This window comes from Macaca thibetana, chromosome 7, assembly GCF_024542745.1.
Source record: "Macaca thibetana thibetana isolate TM-01 chromosome 7, ASM2454274v1, whole genome shotgun sequence".
Classification (NCBI taxonomy): Eukaryota; Metazoa; Chordata; class Mammalia; order Primates; family Cercopithecidae; genus Macaca; species Macaca thibetana.
Genome location: NC_065584.1, coordinates 88,928,384 through 88,949,081, shown reverse-complemented (window position 1 = coordinate 88,949,081; position 20,698 = coordinate 88,928,384). Strand labels below are relative to the sequence as shown.

At 47.0% G+C, this 20,698-nt stretch overlaps 1 protein-coding gene across 3 annotated transcripts in view; it reads right to left on the bottom strand.

The window, feature by feature from the left end:
- The window catches only part of PCSK6 (proprotein convertase subtilisin/kexin type 6), a 187,555-nt gene that overhangs the window by 132,803 nt on the left and 34,054 nt on the right, over nucleotides 1-20,698 (bottom strand). For all 3 annotated transcript variants that reach the window (XM_050799221.1, XM_050799222.1, XM_050799223.1), the window contains exon 2: nucleotides 7,444-7,548. In XM_050799221.1, the coding sequence (XP_050655178.1) occupies nucleotides 7,444-7,548 (105 nt within the window). The remainder of the gene's footprint in view (nucleotides 1-7,443; nucleotides 7,549-20,698) is intronic.

The following is a 20,698-nucleotide window of genomic DNA, read 5'->3' as shown; positions in this document are numbered from 1 at the left end:
GTTCTTGGGAGCTGGAGAGTCCTAAAAGGAGAGGGGCTTCACAGTCTTTGCTCTGAGATGGAGTGAAGGCCACAGAGACCCTCCCCTAGGGTCCAGGGGTCCCACACAGCATCAAGGGAGTCAAGCTGCTGAGGTTCCTTGAAGTACACACCGGCAGGGCTGGGGACACCAGGTTCACACAGGTTCTGCACAGTTGTAGCCAAAGCAAGGGAGACAGCTCAGCCCGCTCTTTCTTTTCTCTTTTCTCCCTGTTTTCATCAAAGTGAAGGCTACTTTATTCTGTAACTGTGAAAGAACAAGGGGACTGCAAGCCAGCCCTAACTGTATACCAGGGCACATCAAGGGAGGGAGTCAGAGGCCAGACCTTGCACCCAGGAGCCACCAAGCTCTAAAGGCTCCTCCAGGAGAGAACAATCAGAGCACTGTAGAAAATAAACCTGTTATTCTCTCTGTGTGGGAGGCGGGCACTCTGCCTGGGCCTCTGCCTCCAAACTGTAAAGCAGGGGCTGGGACCAGTCCTCATTGAGAGCTTGTGCACTCAATAGTCTATGGCGCTTAGATCTCGATTCCCATCAACCTTGACTGCTCTGAGCACCTTGCTGGGCCAATATCCAACTAGCTAAAGAGCTAAATGAGAAGGCTGAGAGGTGAATTTAAAGAAAGAAAAATCCCACTCCCTGACAAGTGCCTGTCACTGCATAACGTGCAATGTGGCCCTTCTCTCACTGACAGGCAATGATTAATGCACCACGCCGGAGTCTTCTTGCCCTGGATCCCACAGTCCCTCAAGGAGTGGAAGGATAGGCTCAAGTCCCAGAAACCCTAGAACTGTTTACAAAATGGTGCCAGCATGAGCATGATTTCTTTTTTCTTCCGGAGAGCGAGAGGCCCCACAACTTTCATCAGCTTTTCAAAGGGGCCTGTGATCCCCCCAAATGGCTAAAAACCACTGAACCAAGCTAGACAGAGGCAGAAAGCAGATCAAAGTTTTCCCTGAGTGAGGGACCGGTACTACAGCTGTCATCTTCCAGCAGGGCAAGGGGACCATCGCCACAAGTGAGAGATGATTAAATGGTTTCGTGAGAGCCCATCACAGTGAGGTGCCCAGGCCCACCTGTGGCGCTGCACTGGCTCACCTTGGGGTGGGGCTGGGGGAAACACCAGGCTGCCATGGCAACCACACAGCAGGGACCCAGTGAGTAAGCCTGGGCAGTAGAGGAGGGGGAGGAGGAACCGAAAAATAAAAGACATTCTAACTCAGCCTAGAAAGCCACCCCCACCACCACCTCCCATGTCATCCAGGCAGCTGCGAGCCCAGCTCCCTCCCCACTTCCTCACCTGCAGCCATAACTGTAACAGTGTAGAGACCATTTCTCGAATTCTTTCCATCAAAGTTGAACTACAGGTGCCAGAAGACCCCTGCTTAACGGTCACGAGAGAGGGAAGTCTTCGCTCTGCCGATGGTGGAAATGGGACGGTGCGTGTGAAAGCTCTTTGGGAAAGTGAAGCTATTCACTTGTAAGTTACTTCTGATTTTGCTGAAAGGGGACAGAAGGTGCCCCTCCCGCTACTGCCCGCCACCCACCTCCACTCACCGACAACAGAAGAGGCAGCCGGAGCCCGGCTTCACCTATTGTTAGGGGCTGACCTGTGAACCCCTAAATTCTTATGTTGAAATCTTAACCCCGGATAGCTCACAATGTGACTGTAATGGGAGATAAGGGCCTTAAAGAGGTAATTACGTTAATATGAGGTCATGATGGGGGAGGGGCTAATCCAATCTGACCAGTGTCCCATGAGAAGAGTTGATTAGGACGGAGCCCCTCGCAGAGAGGGACAACCATCTGAGGATGCAGCAAGAATTCAGCCATCTGCAAGAGACCTCAGAAGACACCAACCCTGCCAACACCGTAATCTCAGTCTTCCCACCTTCCTAATTGCGAGACAATACATTTCTGTGATTGAAGCCCCCGCATCCTATGGGACTTTGTTACAACTGCCCCAGCTGACTAACAACCTATGAAGTCCGACGCTGCTCAACATATCTGATACCCAGTCACTGTCAGTACCTCTGTTATTTTAGCTCCAGCAATACAGGATACAGCTTTGTTGATTCAAACTATATTTAGGATTTTTCTATAATTTAGCTAAGGTGGGTCAGAATTTACTTCTAAAGTATTTACATAGAAAGAAGTTGCTTATGTTACACATATCTTGCTTATGTGAACCAGATCTGTGGAACTTGAGATATGCTTCAGTAAGCATTGTCTACTGTTCTCTGGGTAGCTGCTGGACTTGTAAGGGAGTAAAAACAAATGGTATGTGGCCTTGGCCCTCAATAACTTCCTGTTGCATTGGCAAGAGATGGGCTTGCATGCTTTGAACTCCACGTTCCTCTCTCCCGATGCATCCGCAGAGCACGGTCAGTTCGCCTTCCCATTGCCTCTCCTCTGGTTCTGGAATACTGAACACCCTCCCAAGCCTGATGATCCAGGTCCCCCAGGAACCACCTGCAGCTCCCCTGCCGACTCTGTCTCTGTCCCTGACAGATCCCAAACAAACTGAACTAGTCATCGTTCCCAACAAACACTGCTGTGTGCTCCTACTCCAGGGCCAGATCTAGAATACAAACATACTTCTGCTAGAAGAGCAGGCCAAGTCTGCAGCCTCTGAGCAGGCTTCCTGGTGGCAGGGATACTGGAGCCCAGAGGGGAAGGTGGGGAAGACAGCGACAACAGGGGAAGGTGGGGAGCCATCTGTGCAAAAGCTCTGCAGAGGGAAAAAGAGCGAAAGTCATCCAAGGAGGACTTTAAAGGCCAATGGTATCTGGGACTCAGGGGGCCACCGGAGACCAGAACAAGCAGGGTTTGGGAGGTGTAGATACAGCTTTGTGGCACCATCAGGCATGTATTTCAGAGGATCCCTCAGGAGCATGGGAGGTGACTGGCTGGGGCAAGGATGCCCATATGAGGCCAGCAAGGGGGGCAGTGCAGTGGTGCAGGCAAGAGATGACAGGAGCTGGGTCTAGGGCAGGAGACACAGGACATGGCAGGGCCGGGTTGTACAGGAGGTGGAGCAAGTGTAGCAGGGAAGGAGAGGTTACCGGCACTGCAGTGAAATGTGGATGAGTGCTTCCCTCTGAGACAGACTTGGGTCAGAGACAGTGAGCTGGGTTTGGGACATATTGACTTTGAATTGTCTTTGAGACATCTAAGTGGAAGGGCAGAGCATTCAGGTGAAAGAGTAAAATGGTGTCTTTTAAGGTATATTTACACATTCAAACTTTTTACCGATTCCTAGTAGCCATGCCACTAGAACCAGCTGGGTGGTACTTAAAATGTGAACAGCCAGCTTGTCACTGTCAATCTATCACCCTCATGGGGGAGCAGTTCACCGTCCCCATGTGGGCAAATCCACTGGGCCCTGGGCAGCTGCCTGGCCCTGCCCTCAGTCCATTACACAGTTCATCAACCCCTGAGACCAATGTGGTCACTTACTGTCTATGTGCTCTTGTCAGGAACTTTCTGTTTGTTTGCACTTTGAATTGCTCTAGCACACAAAACTGTTAGATAAAATTCCATCTGTGGTTAATGGAAAGATCTACTTCAACATTGCATCACTGCTGGAAGGAAACCCGAGCTTTGATTAAACTCTGGGGGCAAAGTCCCATCCTACAAAACAGAATGCCTTCTCTGGTCCTTGCAATCATTTTGCAACTTCTAAACTTTAAAGCACTGAAATGAAGCATCAAACCGAAGCCTCCTATGGCCCTGTAAGGAGCCACCAAGGCTCTCTCTTTACATCTTTATCCTTCCATTTCCATCACCAATCTGGCTGAGATCTGTAGGGAAGGAAAGAGCTGAACCCAAGTCATCATGCTAAAATGTAAGGTCTGGAAGACACAGGCAGCAACGACTAAGTATAAGCCAGCTTGGAACATAATCAGAACAAGTAATTTTAAAAAAATTTGTGAGCCCCTTCAGTGATTGGTCGACGCTTCTGTAATATCCACCCTTCTCCAGACTTTTGGCAAAAGAACAAGTTAAAAACAAATGCTTTCAGTTTGCTTAAATGACAAGCCTTGGAAAAACCCAGCGACCGATAACTGCACACTGAGAACACAGGGGCTGTTCCTCCAAGGCTAGGGCTGAGTAACAAAGCCATCTGAGCAAAATGGCCCTTTTCAAAGATGGCAAGAAAAACATCAAGTAAAGGTAATTAAGAATGCAAGGAAAATGACTGTACCATTCTGGTACAGGATCAGTGCAAAGAAGATGCCTAATAAGTGTGCATGCACACACACGTGCTTAACAAAGTCCTGCTGTTGACCCCCCCTTGAGTTTTGTTTTGCTTTCACAAATGTACATTCTATCTGCTTTTATGTGACATGGGGTGGATTGTAAATTCCATCACTTATCAAAGCACTTTTATACAATAGGGACTGGAGCTAATTAAAATAAAATACCGTCTGCCTTTGATTGAACTTTATCCTAAGCCCCATAACATTCATTTCCAGTTTGGTCATTTGAACACAATGGCGGCCTTGCATTCCGAAGTTTCTGAATAATATTAAATCATCTTTCCTTTTGTTAATAATATTAATTACACAGCTCTCCAGATGTGAAGGTATCACAACAATGCTTTGCCAATGTAGGAAAATGTTCCGATGCGCTGCAATAAAAGATAACACTAAATACTTATATAAAACAGCTAATTTCACCAAATATTTAATTGTAATGACTGGGTAGAGTAAATATTAGTCAGACTGACAGCTAATTGATTTGGTTTGCATTAAAGCCAGACAAATTTAAACAGAGGTGTTTCAGTGGCGATTCTGAATTCATAATTCGTTCAGATGTCTGTGTGCTTTCCCCGGGGCTAACCATTTAATTAGAACTGTGAGAAACAATCAGCCAATCCTATGAAAGTTCCAGGAAGGCCTGGGATGCCCAGGCTGTTTACCTTTCTTCCTTTCTCCTTTCTTCTTTACTGGCAGGATGCATTGATAGCAGCCTTGCCAGCAGCTTATTAAGAAGCTCTGTGAAAAGGAGATTTTTACTTGAAAAAATTTAACTGCTATGGTAGCCTTTGCCTAGGAAGTCTCTATCCTTCCTTCTGCTGGCTTCAAGGAGACAACTAATGCCTGGGAATGCTTTACCCTCGGACCCAAACTGAATATAGGACTTTTAACACACCTCAAATGGGTCAATCAAGCAGCTCAGGTGCTGCAGAGAGGAGGCAGGTCCAGGATATGGTAGCCCTCAAGCCCTCCACAGAGTCTGTCTCTGCTGCCTCAGCCTGCCTTGCTTATGCACGGGTCTTCCACTCCCATCTTCACTGAGGACTCAGCAGCACAGAGACCTGCTGGGAAGCTCTGCATCACTCAGGCACAGGGTCCGGCACTCAGCAGGTGCACCATTCATATTTTTGGAAGGAAGGGATGAGCAGTCAACCTGGGTACCTTTAAAAGTTTTAAAACAGTCACCAACAACAGAGGATGTAGTCAAAACACAGATTAAGTCTCCTATTTCGACTCTGCCTTAGTTCTAGCAATTAAGAATCTGCTTTATTAATTCTTGGAAGGCCTCATGGAAAGAAGACTAAGAAATCCACGGTCCCCGTCTCTTCTCAGAGCATGCCTATGAGAGGGGCTTCCTGCATGCAAACAGCTTGCTTTCGATGTAACTATCCGCGTGGTAGCAATTCAACAACTCAAAAGACTTCAGTTGAAGAATGAGGATGTTTCTTCACAAGGCAGATCAAGCGCTTGCTTAAAGTGAAAGTGTGGAGGGGTGCTGCATCGACCTCTTTTCTAGCTTAGAATTTCCTCCAAGATGACAGATGACAGTCTCTCAGCCTCACAGAACTCACGCTTCCTCCAGGATCAGCCTTTGCACCCTGTACAGAGGCCCCCCGCTGCTCAGTTTTCTACTGATCCACACTTCCCTAAGTGCCTCACTCTTTGGGAACGAACAACTACAATCTGGCTTTTTTCCTAGAGGATTAAATATACTGGCCCCTTTGAAAAACATTCCTTCATGTTCCATGGTGTAAGCACAAGTAGACATAATCTCACCCCCATGTGATGGGGTGAGATGGTGCATGTAAAGTGCCCAAGCACACAGTCATCCCTTAGTAAACAGTTAACTCCTTCCCTTGCTATGAAGGAATAATGGAATTAGCACAATGTTTTATATCTATCTCATTTGACTTATCCGTATCTATCTATCCATCCATTCATCCATCCATCCACCAATAAAACCAATCCAGAAATATATTCAAGACAAGTCTGCCTTTTCACAGCCCAGATCCATGGGTGAGCTCCATGAGGACCACTTCCTCCATGAGGACCAATCAAAACCCTCACCACTCGATGCCCCAGAGAAGGATAATTCAGGCACAGAGCCCAGAGATAGCACATCTCTCCAACCAATCCCTGCTCAGTCAATATAAAAAGAGCCCTGATTGTCATTGAAGTAGGTGGGTTGGGGCAACACCAAGAACCCATTTTTCCATAAAAACTTTACTGTAAGTGTTTTCTGGAAATAGCTGAAATAGTATTGTGCACCGGTTAGGAAGCCCAAACAAACATCTAGCACATAAATTAACTTTTAAGAGAAGATGATTTCTGTGACCTAAAACTATGATTTACCAATGACCTCCGTTCCTTGTTGGGGCTGCTACTGCTTCTCAGGTGAACTTCATTTTCCTTCTCAGCACTCATCGCCCTGTGACATATCACATATCTTTCTATTTCCTGCTTTGTTTTCTGTCAGCCCCGCCGCCAGCTCCACGGGCCCTGGTGTGGACAGAGCCAGCCACGTGGCAGGTATTCCAAAAATACCGAATAATTGAATGCATCAGAGGCTCACTTGGCCATCTTAAATTTTTAATCTTGATAAATATCTGTTGATTGGTATTTGTCAAACCTTAATTTCAAGTCTATGCAGAAAGGAAATATAATTAACCACCCAATAAATATGGATTATATTACAATTTAAAATGTTAGCTTCTTTTCAAATCACACTTGTTTTAATCCTGAAGATCATGTGAATCTTTGAGGAAAAAAAGTCGGTTTTCAAATTCATAGTAACCATTAACATCCATGTTATGGCAACCACAAATACATCCACCTGCCTGATCTCTAATTTCATTATTAAAATACTTGCTTGAATTGCTTAGAGTTTTTGTTTTATGGGTAAGATTCATATATGTATCTCCTGTAATTATTGTATTTTGTTGATTTTAGAATGCTGAGAGATCTTCACTCACATGATTGAGTTCAGATGGTCTGATATGTAGCTACACCTGTCTTGTTGTAGTTAAAGTGAATGTGGAAAACTCATGTCTATCCAGAATCACATTAAAATCCAGACTCTGCCATTTTTAGGACCGTAGACCCAAACCCTCCAGCCCTTAGGAAAGCATTCTGACCATCTGTACCTGGGGGTCCATTCTGAGGAAGGTGTGAGGGCCTCTGCTACTCAAGGTCGATCTTTTAAAGGTTTTGCTGTGATAAAAATGGTAGTAATCTTCCAGGTTTCCAATCTGCAAGACAAGAAGCAGAATACCATCAATTAATAGTCTCACGAACAGCTTCCAAAATCTTCCACCCCACAAGAATCTCCCCCTTGTCTGAAGGGCTCATTCTCCCAGGGGAAACATACCCTCCACCGCACTGCTCCTCATATCTCTGGCATGTATGCAGTGTTTATAAACATGAAGGTGGATTTAGACACTCATTTTTAGATAAACAACACTAAGTCATATTTCCCATAGAGCACATACTCCACCACATCTCACGGTAAATTAATATCATTTAAAGTTTGGATTATCGTGGCCAAGTGTTTCAGACAGAAATGAATGTTCGTTTAGAGCCAAGCATCCCTGAAGTAGCTAAGTTGGTGTCAAGTCAGGTCTACACAAAAACATTCATTTATAAACAAATTCCATCCTCTCCACCCCATGGGTAAACTGAAATATCGAAGAATGAACACTCACTCTCAAGTGCAATGGGACAGCCAAAGAAAACACGTGGATCCATCTGCTTGGGGATTGTGAAAGGGTCAGACGAGAACATCTAAACCCCTGAGGTGTCCCAATTTTCTGCCAGGGGCAGTTTGTCAGGACAGATTTCAGCTTGAGGACAGGATGGAACCAACAGCAGCCCTGTGGCCCAGCCCCTGACCTTCAAGAAGGGCTGGCCCTCACTGTAGCACCAGCTCACCCTCACGTCTGACCAGGCTTGAGCATGGGGACATTATTATCGGAAGCCTGCTTCTTGGCTGTAGAGAGGTGCTAGTTGATCACCATCCTCCAAAAATGATTTTAAAATCAAGATGAACTGAATATCATATAGACTCTCAAGTTGATCTTCCCAGGCTAAACCATCCTAGTTTCTTTTCCAGCTTGATTAAAGGGTAAATTTAAGACTAATGGTCCTCTACGGCAGTTCTATATGATGATTACAAACATGGGTTTTGAGTCAGAACAATTTGGTCCAAACCCTCCCTACCTATCCACCAAGATTAGCCACGTGACCTTGGGCAAGGATATTTGACTCACGGGAATCTCAATTCCTTATGTGTAAAATGGGGATAAAGGTACTTACCTTTAAAAGTTAAGTAGGACTAAAGTCTACCCAACTCACAACTCCTTGGCTGCTCCCACCTCATACATAGCCATTTAGTCTGCTATGGTCTGACCTCAACAGAGTTGACTGGCCCAGGGGGAGACCTGGAGGGACTTGGATACTGTGAGTGGCCATTTTCACATCTTTGCACAAGAAGATAAGGCAGGAGTGCAAGAGAAAGCCTCCGAGCCCCTTTACTACCCTTCAGTTCTCCTTTCCAGCAATCCTGGTAGCCTGGGTGTCTCCTGTTCTTGGGTTTAGGAGACACCACTTTGTTCTGAAATAAAGAACTCCCTTTTCTACTTCAGCTTGCTCCAGTGTGTTTCTGTTGCTTACAACCATAGAATATCAAATACTAAGATAGTCATGAGGAATAAATAAGAATCACCTATATAGAGCCTAGTTTAGTGCCTAGAACCTAGTGGGCATTCAACAAATGCTGGTGGTCCTGGGAGCTCTCTCTCTGGCTCCTCCACTCCCCTCTCTGGGTCTGGGATGCTTTAGATTTTAGCCAAATCCAGGTCTGCATCTAATTTGACCCCTTCCCTCTGGGTGACCTGGGCTTACCCTCTCTGTTTCCTTATGAGACTAACCACCACCACCCTGAAGGGTTGCTCCAAAATTTGAATGAGATAGGTATGTGTGAAAGAGCTAGCTGAGACCCAACAGGTAGGTAGTAAGTGCTCGATACACTGTTTCCTGCAATTCTGATTCTCACGTTTTTCTGCCATCATAAACCTCATTATTTCTGCCCTATTTTTCTCACAAGCACTTTTATTTTTCTTCCTACATATAAGTCACCTTGCTCACTTCTTCAACAAAGTTAATTGCCACATGTGTCAAAAGGCTGCTCCTCACCCACTAGAGCTGTTATTTAGCAACAGAGGCAATCTCAACTTGCAGCAGTGTTTAATCAACATGTTTGCTTATAAGCTGCCACCAACCCTGGGAGATATTACATAACTTTTGGTCTTTTAACTCTGGGCATTCAAGTCAATTCCGTCAGGGACATGGAGAAACTAAGAGTTGAATAAAACTTGCTGGCAAAGAAGCAGACTAATTACAGAACTGTTGACTCTTAGCAGGCCCATGTCAGGGTAGCCCTGGAAGCCATTCAGGGCAGCACCTGGCCTTTGAACGGCTAAGCCAGGCTTGGGGCAGCCACCTTTCCCCTCAAAGGCCAGTCCCAAAGCCATCCAGCCCCTGCCCCGGGGCAGCCATGACCATCCTTTGCAAAGGCCCCAGGGTCTGGGCTGATGTGAACTGTTCTCCATGAACGATCCAGGAAAGGCACAGACAGTCCCCAGAAAGCTGACCAGGCCAACCACCTCTGGAGGCAGCAGTGGCCAGAACTCCATTTGTTTGGACACTTATATCCTGCCTAGCATGAGAGCTGGGGGGATGGGGAGGGATGCTCCCACTGCAGGGGAGAAGGGGACACCAGCCAAGGCTGCTCTTGCAAAGCCAGCTGCAGAAGAAGCTGGAATCATACAACATTTGTCCTTTGTGACTGGCTTATGTCATTCAGCATAATGTCCTCAAGTTTCATCAGTGTTGTACCATGTGTCAGAATTTCCTTCCTTTTTAAGGCTGACTAATCTTCCATTATCTGCATACCTCACATTTTGTTTATTCATTCATCTATTGATGGACATTTGGATTACTCCCACTTCTTGGCTACTGTGAATAATGCTGCTGTGTACAAATATCTGTTCATGTCCCTGCTTTCAATTCTTTTGGGTATATATCCACCTACTGTTTTTTGATAAATTTTCTTGGAACATAGCCACACCCACCCTTTCCCTGCTGTTCATGGCTGCCTTCCTACTACAATAGCAGAGTTGAGTAGTTGCAACAGAGATCCTAGAGCCCACGAGGATAAAATAGTTCATATGTGAACTTTGAAAAAGAAAAGGTTGCCAGCCTGTGATGTACAGCATTTGCTGCTGAGAGTATCTGGGGAGTTCACCAAAGTCTCTGATGTCAAGCATGGGTTCTCTAGGTTGGGAAGTGGCGGTCCATACACTGAGTGACTCTGCTGATAAACAGGTGTGGCTGCAAGCCTAAATCTTCAGCATCTCATTGAGTCTCTGAGCCGTGCTTTTTCCATAAACCTCCTGTCAGATGCTCCAAGAGGCCCCATCCTTCTGTCTGACTCATGTGATCCTGCCCTCTGCTCTCCCCTCGAAACATTAGGCATCAGGTCAGGAGTGTGAGGTTTTCATCATGGGCAAAACCAGTGAAAGAACCAAGGGTGACACAGCAGGAGGCAGGCGCAGCTGCCCAGGAACACAGGCCCATTGAAAGTCTCCTCAGCCAGGATGATGCTGCATTTATGATACAGCCATCGCTGTCTCTCCTCCTCCCCACCCACCTAAGCCCTTCTAGGCTTCTCACCTGACCTACCACAGCAGGGTCCACCCCAGGTATGAGGAGGTCCTGCCCCTCCCCAATGAGGGAGGCTGTTCCTTCACAACTCTGGGTGCCTTCATGGGGAAGGGGGACAGGATTCGAGGCTGTGAGGCCCCCAGGCTCACACAGGGTCACCTGCGGGGATGTGGCCACTGGCCTGGTTCAACATGAAGGACACCTGGCTGCCCTCTGGCCCTGACTCACAGATTAGGGTGTGAGAAGGACCCACAGAGATGTCCTCATTTCACAGATGAGTAGACTGAGGCCCAGGGAGGTTAAGACTATGTCACACTGTGGGGCTCCCAGTTCCTAAACCAGCAGCCTCCCCATTCTGCTCACAGACAAGCAGGTGACAAAATGTGATACTAAATGACATATAGATACACAAGTAGGGTTTAAAATGATTGCCACACTTTCAGGACCTCTTCAGGGTCAAATGGACAGGGCTGGACTCAGGAAGGGGGCAGCCTAAAGACAAAATTCCAAATAATCTTCCAGGGAAAGTGAGGTTCTTTTTTTATCTGGCATTTGCCCTGATGGCAGGTGTTCCTCCCTGCTCAGCAGCCTGGACATCCTGGGTGGCTGCTGCTTGGCTGTGGCCTCGGACACTGTCCACACCAGGCGCTGGCTCTGCTCCTGTGCTCACAGCTAATTGACTATGCACCACTTCTCCAGCCAGTGCCTGAGCAGCTGCCTTTATAATCAGGAGTGGTGGCTTCCACAGATTGTCACTATTGGAGGGTCATGGCAGCCTCCTCCTTCCCTTGATTATAGACGAGAGGCGCTGCCTCCACCATCCCAGGCTACTTCCCAGTCCTGCTCAGCCCCGTGTCCTCCCCTGACCTCCACCTGCTCTTCATCAATGAATCTGACTGCTAGTCTGCAAGGCATTGTTTTTTTAATGTCATAACATGAAATTTAAATATGTTCTTGTTCTCTTTCGTGCCCATGATATATTCACAATGAATTAATTAGAGCCCGTCTCGTGCACCATTCAAGAAAATAAACAATTTGCTGAATACAGGATGCTCATGTTTCTTTACTCAACATTGATGGGTGATTACATGCATTACTTGATAAAACTGGTAACATCGTTAAAACATCATTACAAACCTTGCTAAATGTTCTTGACCAGAACAATGGGAGAAATGAGATCAAAGAACTCACAGTGAAGAGAGTTTAATGTAGTGTAATCCTCTTTAACAAGATGATCTGACATTTAAAAAAACATAGGTAATATGTGTACATGACACAAAATATGGAAGGTACAAAAGGGTACAGAGTTAGTAGGGAACAGCAATCCCCCCCTCCTTCACCGGTCCCCCAGCCAGGGTTCCTCACTGTTGCTGAGTGCTTCCGGCTCATTACAAGAGCAGCTGATGCTTGCCGGACACACGCCCCACTTCAGGCAGCAAGCTTGGAGTGCAGATGAATGAATAAGTTTGATTTTCATAACAACTGTAAGGGGTAGATGTTATGACTGTCCTCATCTTACATATGGGGAAACTGAGGCACAGAGCAGTGAAATTGTTCAAGATTCATTTAGTCAATGAATAGTCAGGATTCTTCACTGTTGAACCTTCTGCCTCTTGGCACAGTTAAGACTGTTAGTTGCCATGGGGGACTTCAGGCACCTTGGTCCTTGTCCTTTGCAGCAGGTTCTTTCCCAGAGAACCAGTACCCTCAGCATGTGTGCACTTTCCTTCATTTCAATAAGGAAGTCATGGGAGATCTATATTACGTTTCATGTACACATTATTCCATTATGTCCGTAAATGAGTATGTGTGCATGTGTGGATGTATAGAACGTGTGAGTGTTGTACACACGTGTACACATATGCAGATGTGTGTGTGTGCGCGTATGTATATGGATGTGCAAGTGTTTGTATACAGATGTATATATATGTATACAGTCATGCCTCGGCATCAGTGAGGGACTGGTTCCAGGCCACCCTGCAGATACCAAAAATTGACAGACGCTCAAGTCTCTGATATAAAATGGCATCATATTTGCATACAACCTACACACATTCTCCAATACTTTAAATCATCTTTAGTCTACTTATAATACCTAATACAATGTAAATGCTATGGAAATAGTTGTTATACTATATTGCTTAGGGAAAAATGACAAGAAAATAGTTTATACATCCACCATACATTTTTTTTCATGTTTTTGACCTGAGGTTGGTTGAATGTATAGATGTGGAACCCATGAATAAAGAGAGCCAACTGCATATGTATTCAGGGGTGTGTTTGTGTGTGTGTTTGTGTATATACATGTGTATATACATATCCAGGTGTGTGAGTTTATGTAAGGTTCATAAACAAATGACTGTGAAACATACCAGGTGAGTCCTTGGTTTTCCCACAGTTCTCACATCCAAGTGAGCATCCTGGGGCCACTGCCAGGTTGCCCTAACTCAGAACCCCAGATCTCTGGCTCACCACCTTGGTACATGTCAGATTCACCCGAGTAGCCTAAGCAACCCCATGTGGGTGTGGGCTTGGCTCCAGATGGATGCTCTGGTTCCAGAAGTCTGAACAGCCACTGGGCAGGTGGGTTCTGAAACTCCCCCACGAGAGAAGCTGAGCTGTATCCAGGAACTGTATCAGATACCGAGAAGGCAGGCCCAGAAGGCTGTTTCTTCATTTCCTGCCAGCCAATCCCGGGTCCTTCCAGGCTCAGCTCAGCATCATCTCCTCTGGGGAGCCTCTCCCGCCCAAGTGGGTTCTAAGCACGTTGCCCCATAATGGCTGAGTCCTCCAGGGGCTGGGCCAGATCCGCACCATCTTTATCCACTGGCTCCTGGCAGGACCCCTAGGTCAGCACATAACTTCCACCACACTAGAGCAGAATCAACAACACTGTGCACCCTCACCATCCTGCACCCCAAACCTTTCCTCTTGAGGCATTCCTTGTCTTGGTAAAAGCTACCACCAAACCTTCCCAAAGTGGGCTCTTACATGGCTCCCAAACCCGCTCCCCGCGTCGCACCAGCCCTACTGCAGGCAGCCCCATCCCTCTGCTTGGACCCTTGCTGGCCTCTTAGTCTCTCCTGTACCACTGCACTGACATTCCCACCCTGATTCCTTCTTGTCTCAGAGGGTACATGACCAGCCAGGACCCCTCTCCAGCCACAGGCCTGGCCCTGCCCACACTGTCCTCTTTCGTCCAGTGTAAGAGGCCCTGCCCTCACTCACTGTTTCATGTTCCTGTGCTTGCTCAAGTCCCCTCACACCTACAAGACTAACTCCTACTCTGCTTTTAACCATCACCTCGGCTGTCACTGACTCCAGGAAGCCCTCCCAGACCCCCAGGCCCTGTCTGCCCAGACATGGCTATCACACCCTTCATCCTCCCTCCCTCCACCATAAGCCTTCAAGAGCAGGAGCTACATTGTCTGTCAATCCTTGGGGCCTGGTTGTGTCTGGAACACAGAGGAGCTTGAAATCTGCCTGGTGAAACGAACAGACTTCTGTCTCCAAATGACACTGGGAGGATACACAGCAGGTCTCCCCCCATCCCACCTGTGTCCAGCTGTCCAGTGAGGCCCCACGTCCAGAGGTGGGGTGAACGTGCCCCCAGTGCCCTCTGGCCCAGGCTCTGCTATCCTGTCTTTAAGCTCTCTCTCAGTCCCTGTCCCAGGACAGCACTGAGGTTGGGAGGAGGCTAAGGAACCAGGCAGACCACCTGCCGGCTGTATGGTCTGGGCAAGACCCCCACTGGCCTCTCTGGTCTGAGGACTTGAGGCAGGCAAGGCCTTCAACTGGCACTCCCTTCAACTGGCCAGTGCCCTTCATTCATGGCATGCACCAGCCATGAGAAGAACTCTTGGGCACAGGTGTGGACGAGCAAAAGCGGCTTGTAGGGTCACATAAGGGAGGGGTAGGAACCCGCACGAGAGGACAGGCCTGGCCTGAGGTTTACAGAAAGGGCCTCCCCCATCATGTCTTTTCTTTAAATGCGAGTGTAGCTGGCTTCAAACAAGATCTCAGTGGGTGCTGCAAGCTCGCTTTCACTCTGCCAGAAAAGACTTAATGTTTTTTGAAGATCCTGAGGCATGGAGGAGGAAAGCCCAATCTACTCTAGTATGTTTAATTTGCAGCAAAGTCATCGAGAAGCATGCCGAATCTACCCCAAATGACATCAAATAGTTCCAAAGGTCCATCCGCCCACTCAGCTCTCCAACGGACGTGACCGCAGACACAGGTGCAGTTCGTAGCCCTTGAGCAGGCTGCATTGTTGGTGGGGATGGGCTGGCTAAGTGCATACTTTGGTAAGTCTGCAAAAACCCCACCCCACCTCCCCAGGCCAGCCCAGCCAAACCCTGCCACACAGGAACAGCTGATAAGCAGCCACGGAATGTCTCAATTCAAGGCCTCAGTGATGAATGGACTGTAGATGAGGCTTCTGACTTTGCAAAAAAAAAAACAAACAAAAAAAAAAACTGTACTTTATCACTCCCAAAGCCTGCCCTTGGCTGGAAACAGATGTTCCAAGCCCCGTCCGCTCTGCAGCTGCAGCGTGCCTGCTTCCGGAGCCGCTTGTCTGTCTTCAGGGCCGGCATCTGCCGAGGGCCTTGGCTTTGTGGAAAGAGTCTATGTCTAAAAGTCATGGTCGTCTGAGTTCAGTTATATAATGTTATTGATCCCAGTTGGTTCGCTTAAGAAAAACACAACTAATTAGACTCTATAAAAACCTACACACTAAATTAATTCCGTATTGCTCTAGTGACTTCCGCCTGAAAAAAACGTTATAAATATAGATGACCACTGGACCTATATTTAGCCAGCACTGGGTTACCTGGCATTTATAATTAAGGAAGTCCAGAGAGAGAGAGAATGGACATTTTGTTGTTATTTCTTAAAGCATTTTTTAAAAACTGCTTCCCATTTCAGTCACATATACACATAGCAACATTCTGTTATTGCAATAATTACAATCCTGACCCAAGTTAAGATGATTGCACAATTTCCCAGTCTCCTAAAATTACTTTCTTCAACACATATCCACCCAAACTATGCAATTAAGCTGCTCAACATCCTAAAAATTCCTGAGAAATCATTAATTTTTACTTAGCAAATTTCATTTTTCTCTTCCCTTAAGTCGCCAAACCAAATGGTCTGGCTTCGGATGAGAACCCTTAATTTCTACATGTGGCCTCAGCCTATATTTTCAATGTCTACAAAGAGCTACCTGAAAAAACTCTACAATCCTTACTTTGAATATCTCCATTTTAAATCATTTCCTGGTCAAAGGTTTCTTTATGACCGTCTAGAATTAGTTGTTTTACCAGATTCCTAAATCCAATGCCTCTTGAGTATTCATTTTTGTTTGGTTTTGTTTTAATTTAAAAATAAACTGTAAAACTCTTCTTTTTCCTGAAAAATTCCATTCTAAAGCCATCATATGGGGAAGAACATAGTGTGTGCGGGGTAGGAAGATCTGGGGTGGCCTGGAACAAGCCATGGCTGGAACCCAGAAGGTAAGGAGGGAGCCCACACTGGGGAAAGTGGAATCGGAGCCCATGGGGCCTATGGGTGGGAACAGGCTACTCTAGATGTAGATAGATAACCAGGGTGTCCGCTGGATAACCAGGGTGTCCGCTCAGGGAAAGTGAAGACAGGACATGGCAGATTGGTTACCCACAGGGGACGGACGGAACATGTTACTACATTAGGGGCCATTGCAATTGGTAAGAGACCAATGGTAATTCCCTGGTGTCTGTGGCTGCACTGCACAGTTCTGCAGAGACAGTCCTTGTTTATGCGAAGGACAAACTGGAGCACTGGGGCTGATGGGGCCGGGGTCACTAGTTTCTCCGCACTGGGTCAGACCAGCTTTGCCCTGTGCATTCAATTTTTCTGTAAGTTTGTGATAGTTTCAAAAAATTGTAAAAGAAATTTTTAATTGTAATAAAACAAGGTAATCAGACCTTTTAGCCCCTTTCCCAAATAAAGCTTAAAGAACGTATGGTCTAAACTGAAGACAAAAGCTCTTTCATGCTGAGAAGCAGTGACAGACTGCTTCTCAGAGCTGCACCATTCCTTCCTCCCATCAAAGCAGGGCCCATGGGATCCAGGAATTATTTTGTAAAACAGACAGAAAGAAAATGAGGTGTATTTCAAGGGCAGGTGACCTCTGGGGTAGGGAGGCTGCTTGAGGCCTGGCCCTGCCCCATGTTCCCAGGGCCCATACTTCACCTCCAGGCAGAGCATATGCCCCTGCTCCCCGCAGGCTGCCCCTGTGCAGCTGGTGTGTTAGTAGGAATGGATCTGAGCCACATCTCCCTGCTGCCCGCTAACTTCCCTGTGCCATGTATGGTCTCTCTAGTTGGGTGAGGTACCCCCGATGCCATCAGGGCCCAGCCTGGGACCCCACAGTAGGGAAGAGGTGAGTCTGTGGAGACTCCAGGAACCCAGAAGTACAAGATCTCCTGAACTCCTCCAGAGAAGCCAGCATTCAGATCTGACATGCGCTCTCCCGAGTTTTTAATAATGGCAACTCATTGTACATGTTACCACTACTCTGTAGCCTGCCTAAAACACGCCTGCAGGGTACAGGCAGCCTGTCGTCCTAGAAAGTGGGGATGGAGACATTTGGTTCAGCCTTTCCCAACTTGAGGAGGCCCACTGTTTACTTTTTTCTTTCTGAATATGCGAGAAGTAGGGGGTGCCTTATCCTCAAGAAAGTCTGATCTAGAGAATTCGCCAGGGGAGAGAGGCTCCGGTATAAGTCCACGTCTGCTCTCAGCACAGAGCAGCTCTGCTCCTGAAGAGTGGACTGTGTCTGCGACCTTGAGCACCAATGGCTGTGCACAGCACACCTGGGCAGTCTGCTTACATCATGGATCAGAGAACAAAGCTACACTGAGCACCCAAGGCAGTCAGGGGGAGCCCATCTGGCTCCTGCCAGTCCCCGTCCTGGGCTCCCCAGAAAGAAGGGTCAGTGCTGGGCTGCAGCTCACGGCTACTTAACCAAGGAAGGTCATGTTGGAGGAGGCTACAAGCTTTTTTAAAATAAGATTTTGTCTTTATGAAATAAATGTTGGAAATTCAAATTTTTAATATCTAAAACACCATCACTTGAGAGCAGTTATCCCAAGGGAAATCAAAAGGAATTTTAGAAAAACTAATCTTCAAATTTTTCACTTAAAAATATATACTCCCTGTGGCTGAAAGATGTGAAAACAGGGTTCTGAACAGATAGCTGCATATCCGTGTTCATAGTAGCATTTTCCACAAAAGCCAAGGGGTGGGAGTGACCCAGGTGTCTATGACTGGTTGAGTGGATTAACAAAACCTGGCATGGACACACAATGGAATATGGTTCAGCCTAAAAAAGGGAGGAAACTCTGGTGCGTGCTACAACACAGATGAGCCTTGAGGACACCATGCTCAGTGAAATGTGCCAGGCACTAAAGACGCATACTGAATGATTCTCCCTGTTTGCGGTACCTGGAATGGTCACATTCATAGAGACAGAATGCAGATGCCAGCGGCTGTGGGGGAGCGAGGAGTGGGGAGTTGGTGTGTAAAGGGTACAGAGTTTCAGGCTGGGCACGGTGGCTTCTGCATGTAATTCCAGCACTTTGGGAGGCCGAGGCGGGCAGATCACCTGAGGTCAGGAGTTCGAGACCAGCCTGGCCAACATGGTGAAACCCCGCCTCTACTAAAAATACAAAAATTAGCCGGGAATGGAGGCGTGCGCCTGTAATCCCACCTATTCGGGAGGCTGCGGCAGGAGAATTGCTTGAACCTGGGAGGCGGGGGTTGCAGTGAGCCAAGATCATACCACTGCACTCCAGCTTGGGCAACAGAGTGAGACTCCATCTCAAAAAATGAATGAATGAATGAATGAATGAATGAATAAATAAATAAGTACAGAGTTTCAGTCTGAGAAAATGAAAAAGTTCTGGAGATGGACAGTGGTGATGGTTGCGTAACAATGTGAACATACTAAATGCCTCAAACTATACACTTACAAACAGATAAGATAACATATTTTCTATTATGTGTATTTGACAATAGCAAACAAACAAACAAACAAACAAAAAACTGTACTCTGCATTCTGTCCCCACCTTTCCTACCTCTCTTGTGTCACTCAGGATGCTGGGACCATGGCTCCAGTGTGCCAGCAGCATCTGGAGGCCTGACAGGGAGAAGGCATAGCCAACTCCAAGGCATAGCCAAGCATAGCAGTGCTGCCCAGCTGTGATTATTAACAGCTCTTAGCTCCAGGCAGCGCTTCCCATCCTTGGCCCCTCTCTATTGTGTGGTTTCCCTTAAAGAGAACAAGGACACAGGAAGGAGGTGGCAATGATCTCAGGGACAGCCAGAGTCACCTGACCAGGACTGACAGTCATGGGTGGTGAGAGTGTCAGCCAAATACCATGCAAGCTCAGCTTCCTTTTATCCTGGAGCCTATCCCAAGTGATGGCTTCGAAGACCTGCTGACCAGGTGGCACAGGGACCAAGCTCCTATGCTGACTTCGTGACAGCTTGCCCTGCTGAGATCGGCAGCTCCCAGTGCATGAAGATACAGAAAACTTTCATCCAGCTGCATCAATGCCCCAACTCAATAACACCAATTAAAAACAGGCGTAGAGAAACATGCACTGTCATTTTGCTTCTGTGACTCAACCCCACGCTGGTAATTAAAAATGAAGAAGCTACTGATGAGGCAGCTGTCATGATTTCACCAAAATACAACTGAGGGACACCCTTTCCCAGTTGCAAAACGTATCTTGGCTTGTAAACTAAAAATACACTTTGTGCAATTTTCATACGGCTCTTTTAAAATGGCATTTTGGACTTTTCCTGCAAGCTGTGTGCTAAGAAGTCAGGGGACCAGGTCCCAGCCCATCTCTGCACCCTTGCTGGCCCCAGTTTCTACTCTATCAGGGGAGGTGCTACATTGCCTTTTCTCTCCATCCCATTTGCACTAACATCTGTGGCTTATGGAATATTTGCCAACAAATGATTTCAACAGAACTTGCATACTCAAAGTAAAACCTCAGCAGCACTAATTTACAGATGAGAAGTAATTGCTTGAAAGGAGGGTAGGAGAAGACAGATCATCCTATTCCAGGGATGGAAGGATGGATGGTCCCCTCCATGGCTGATTCAGTAAGACTACACGTAACAGCATCTTATAAACAGGGACTTGGTGAAGACCCACCCACAGTGACGAGACTCTGTGCAGTCACTGTCCGCGCATTTATCAATAGTGACGCCCACCCTGACTCCTGGGCAGCTCCAACCATTCCTTCCTCTTCTGTCTGGAACCCATGTCCTTGTTTTCTCAAGCCACTGCAGGTCTCCAGAGGCGTCTGTCCATTCCCTCATTCCTTCCCTCAACAAGTATCTGGGCAGCTGCTCGAGTCACGTATTTTAGACATGAGGGACCCAGAAGGGCCCACATGGGCCTAGGGCCTGGATCCAGGGGAGAGGCTGATAGGAGCGAGTATGACACAGCAAGATGAAGGAGGCACATAGGAAGCCACTTTGCCTACCAGACTGTCAGAGGGCATAACAAGGAATTGCAATCTGCCAGATGCACCCCTAGATAAAAACAGGGACCCGCATTTTTAGAGACTGGAGTCCTAGCAGTGGAGAGAACAACTTCTCTACTCATCTTTCAAGGCAAG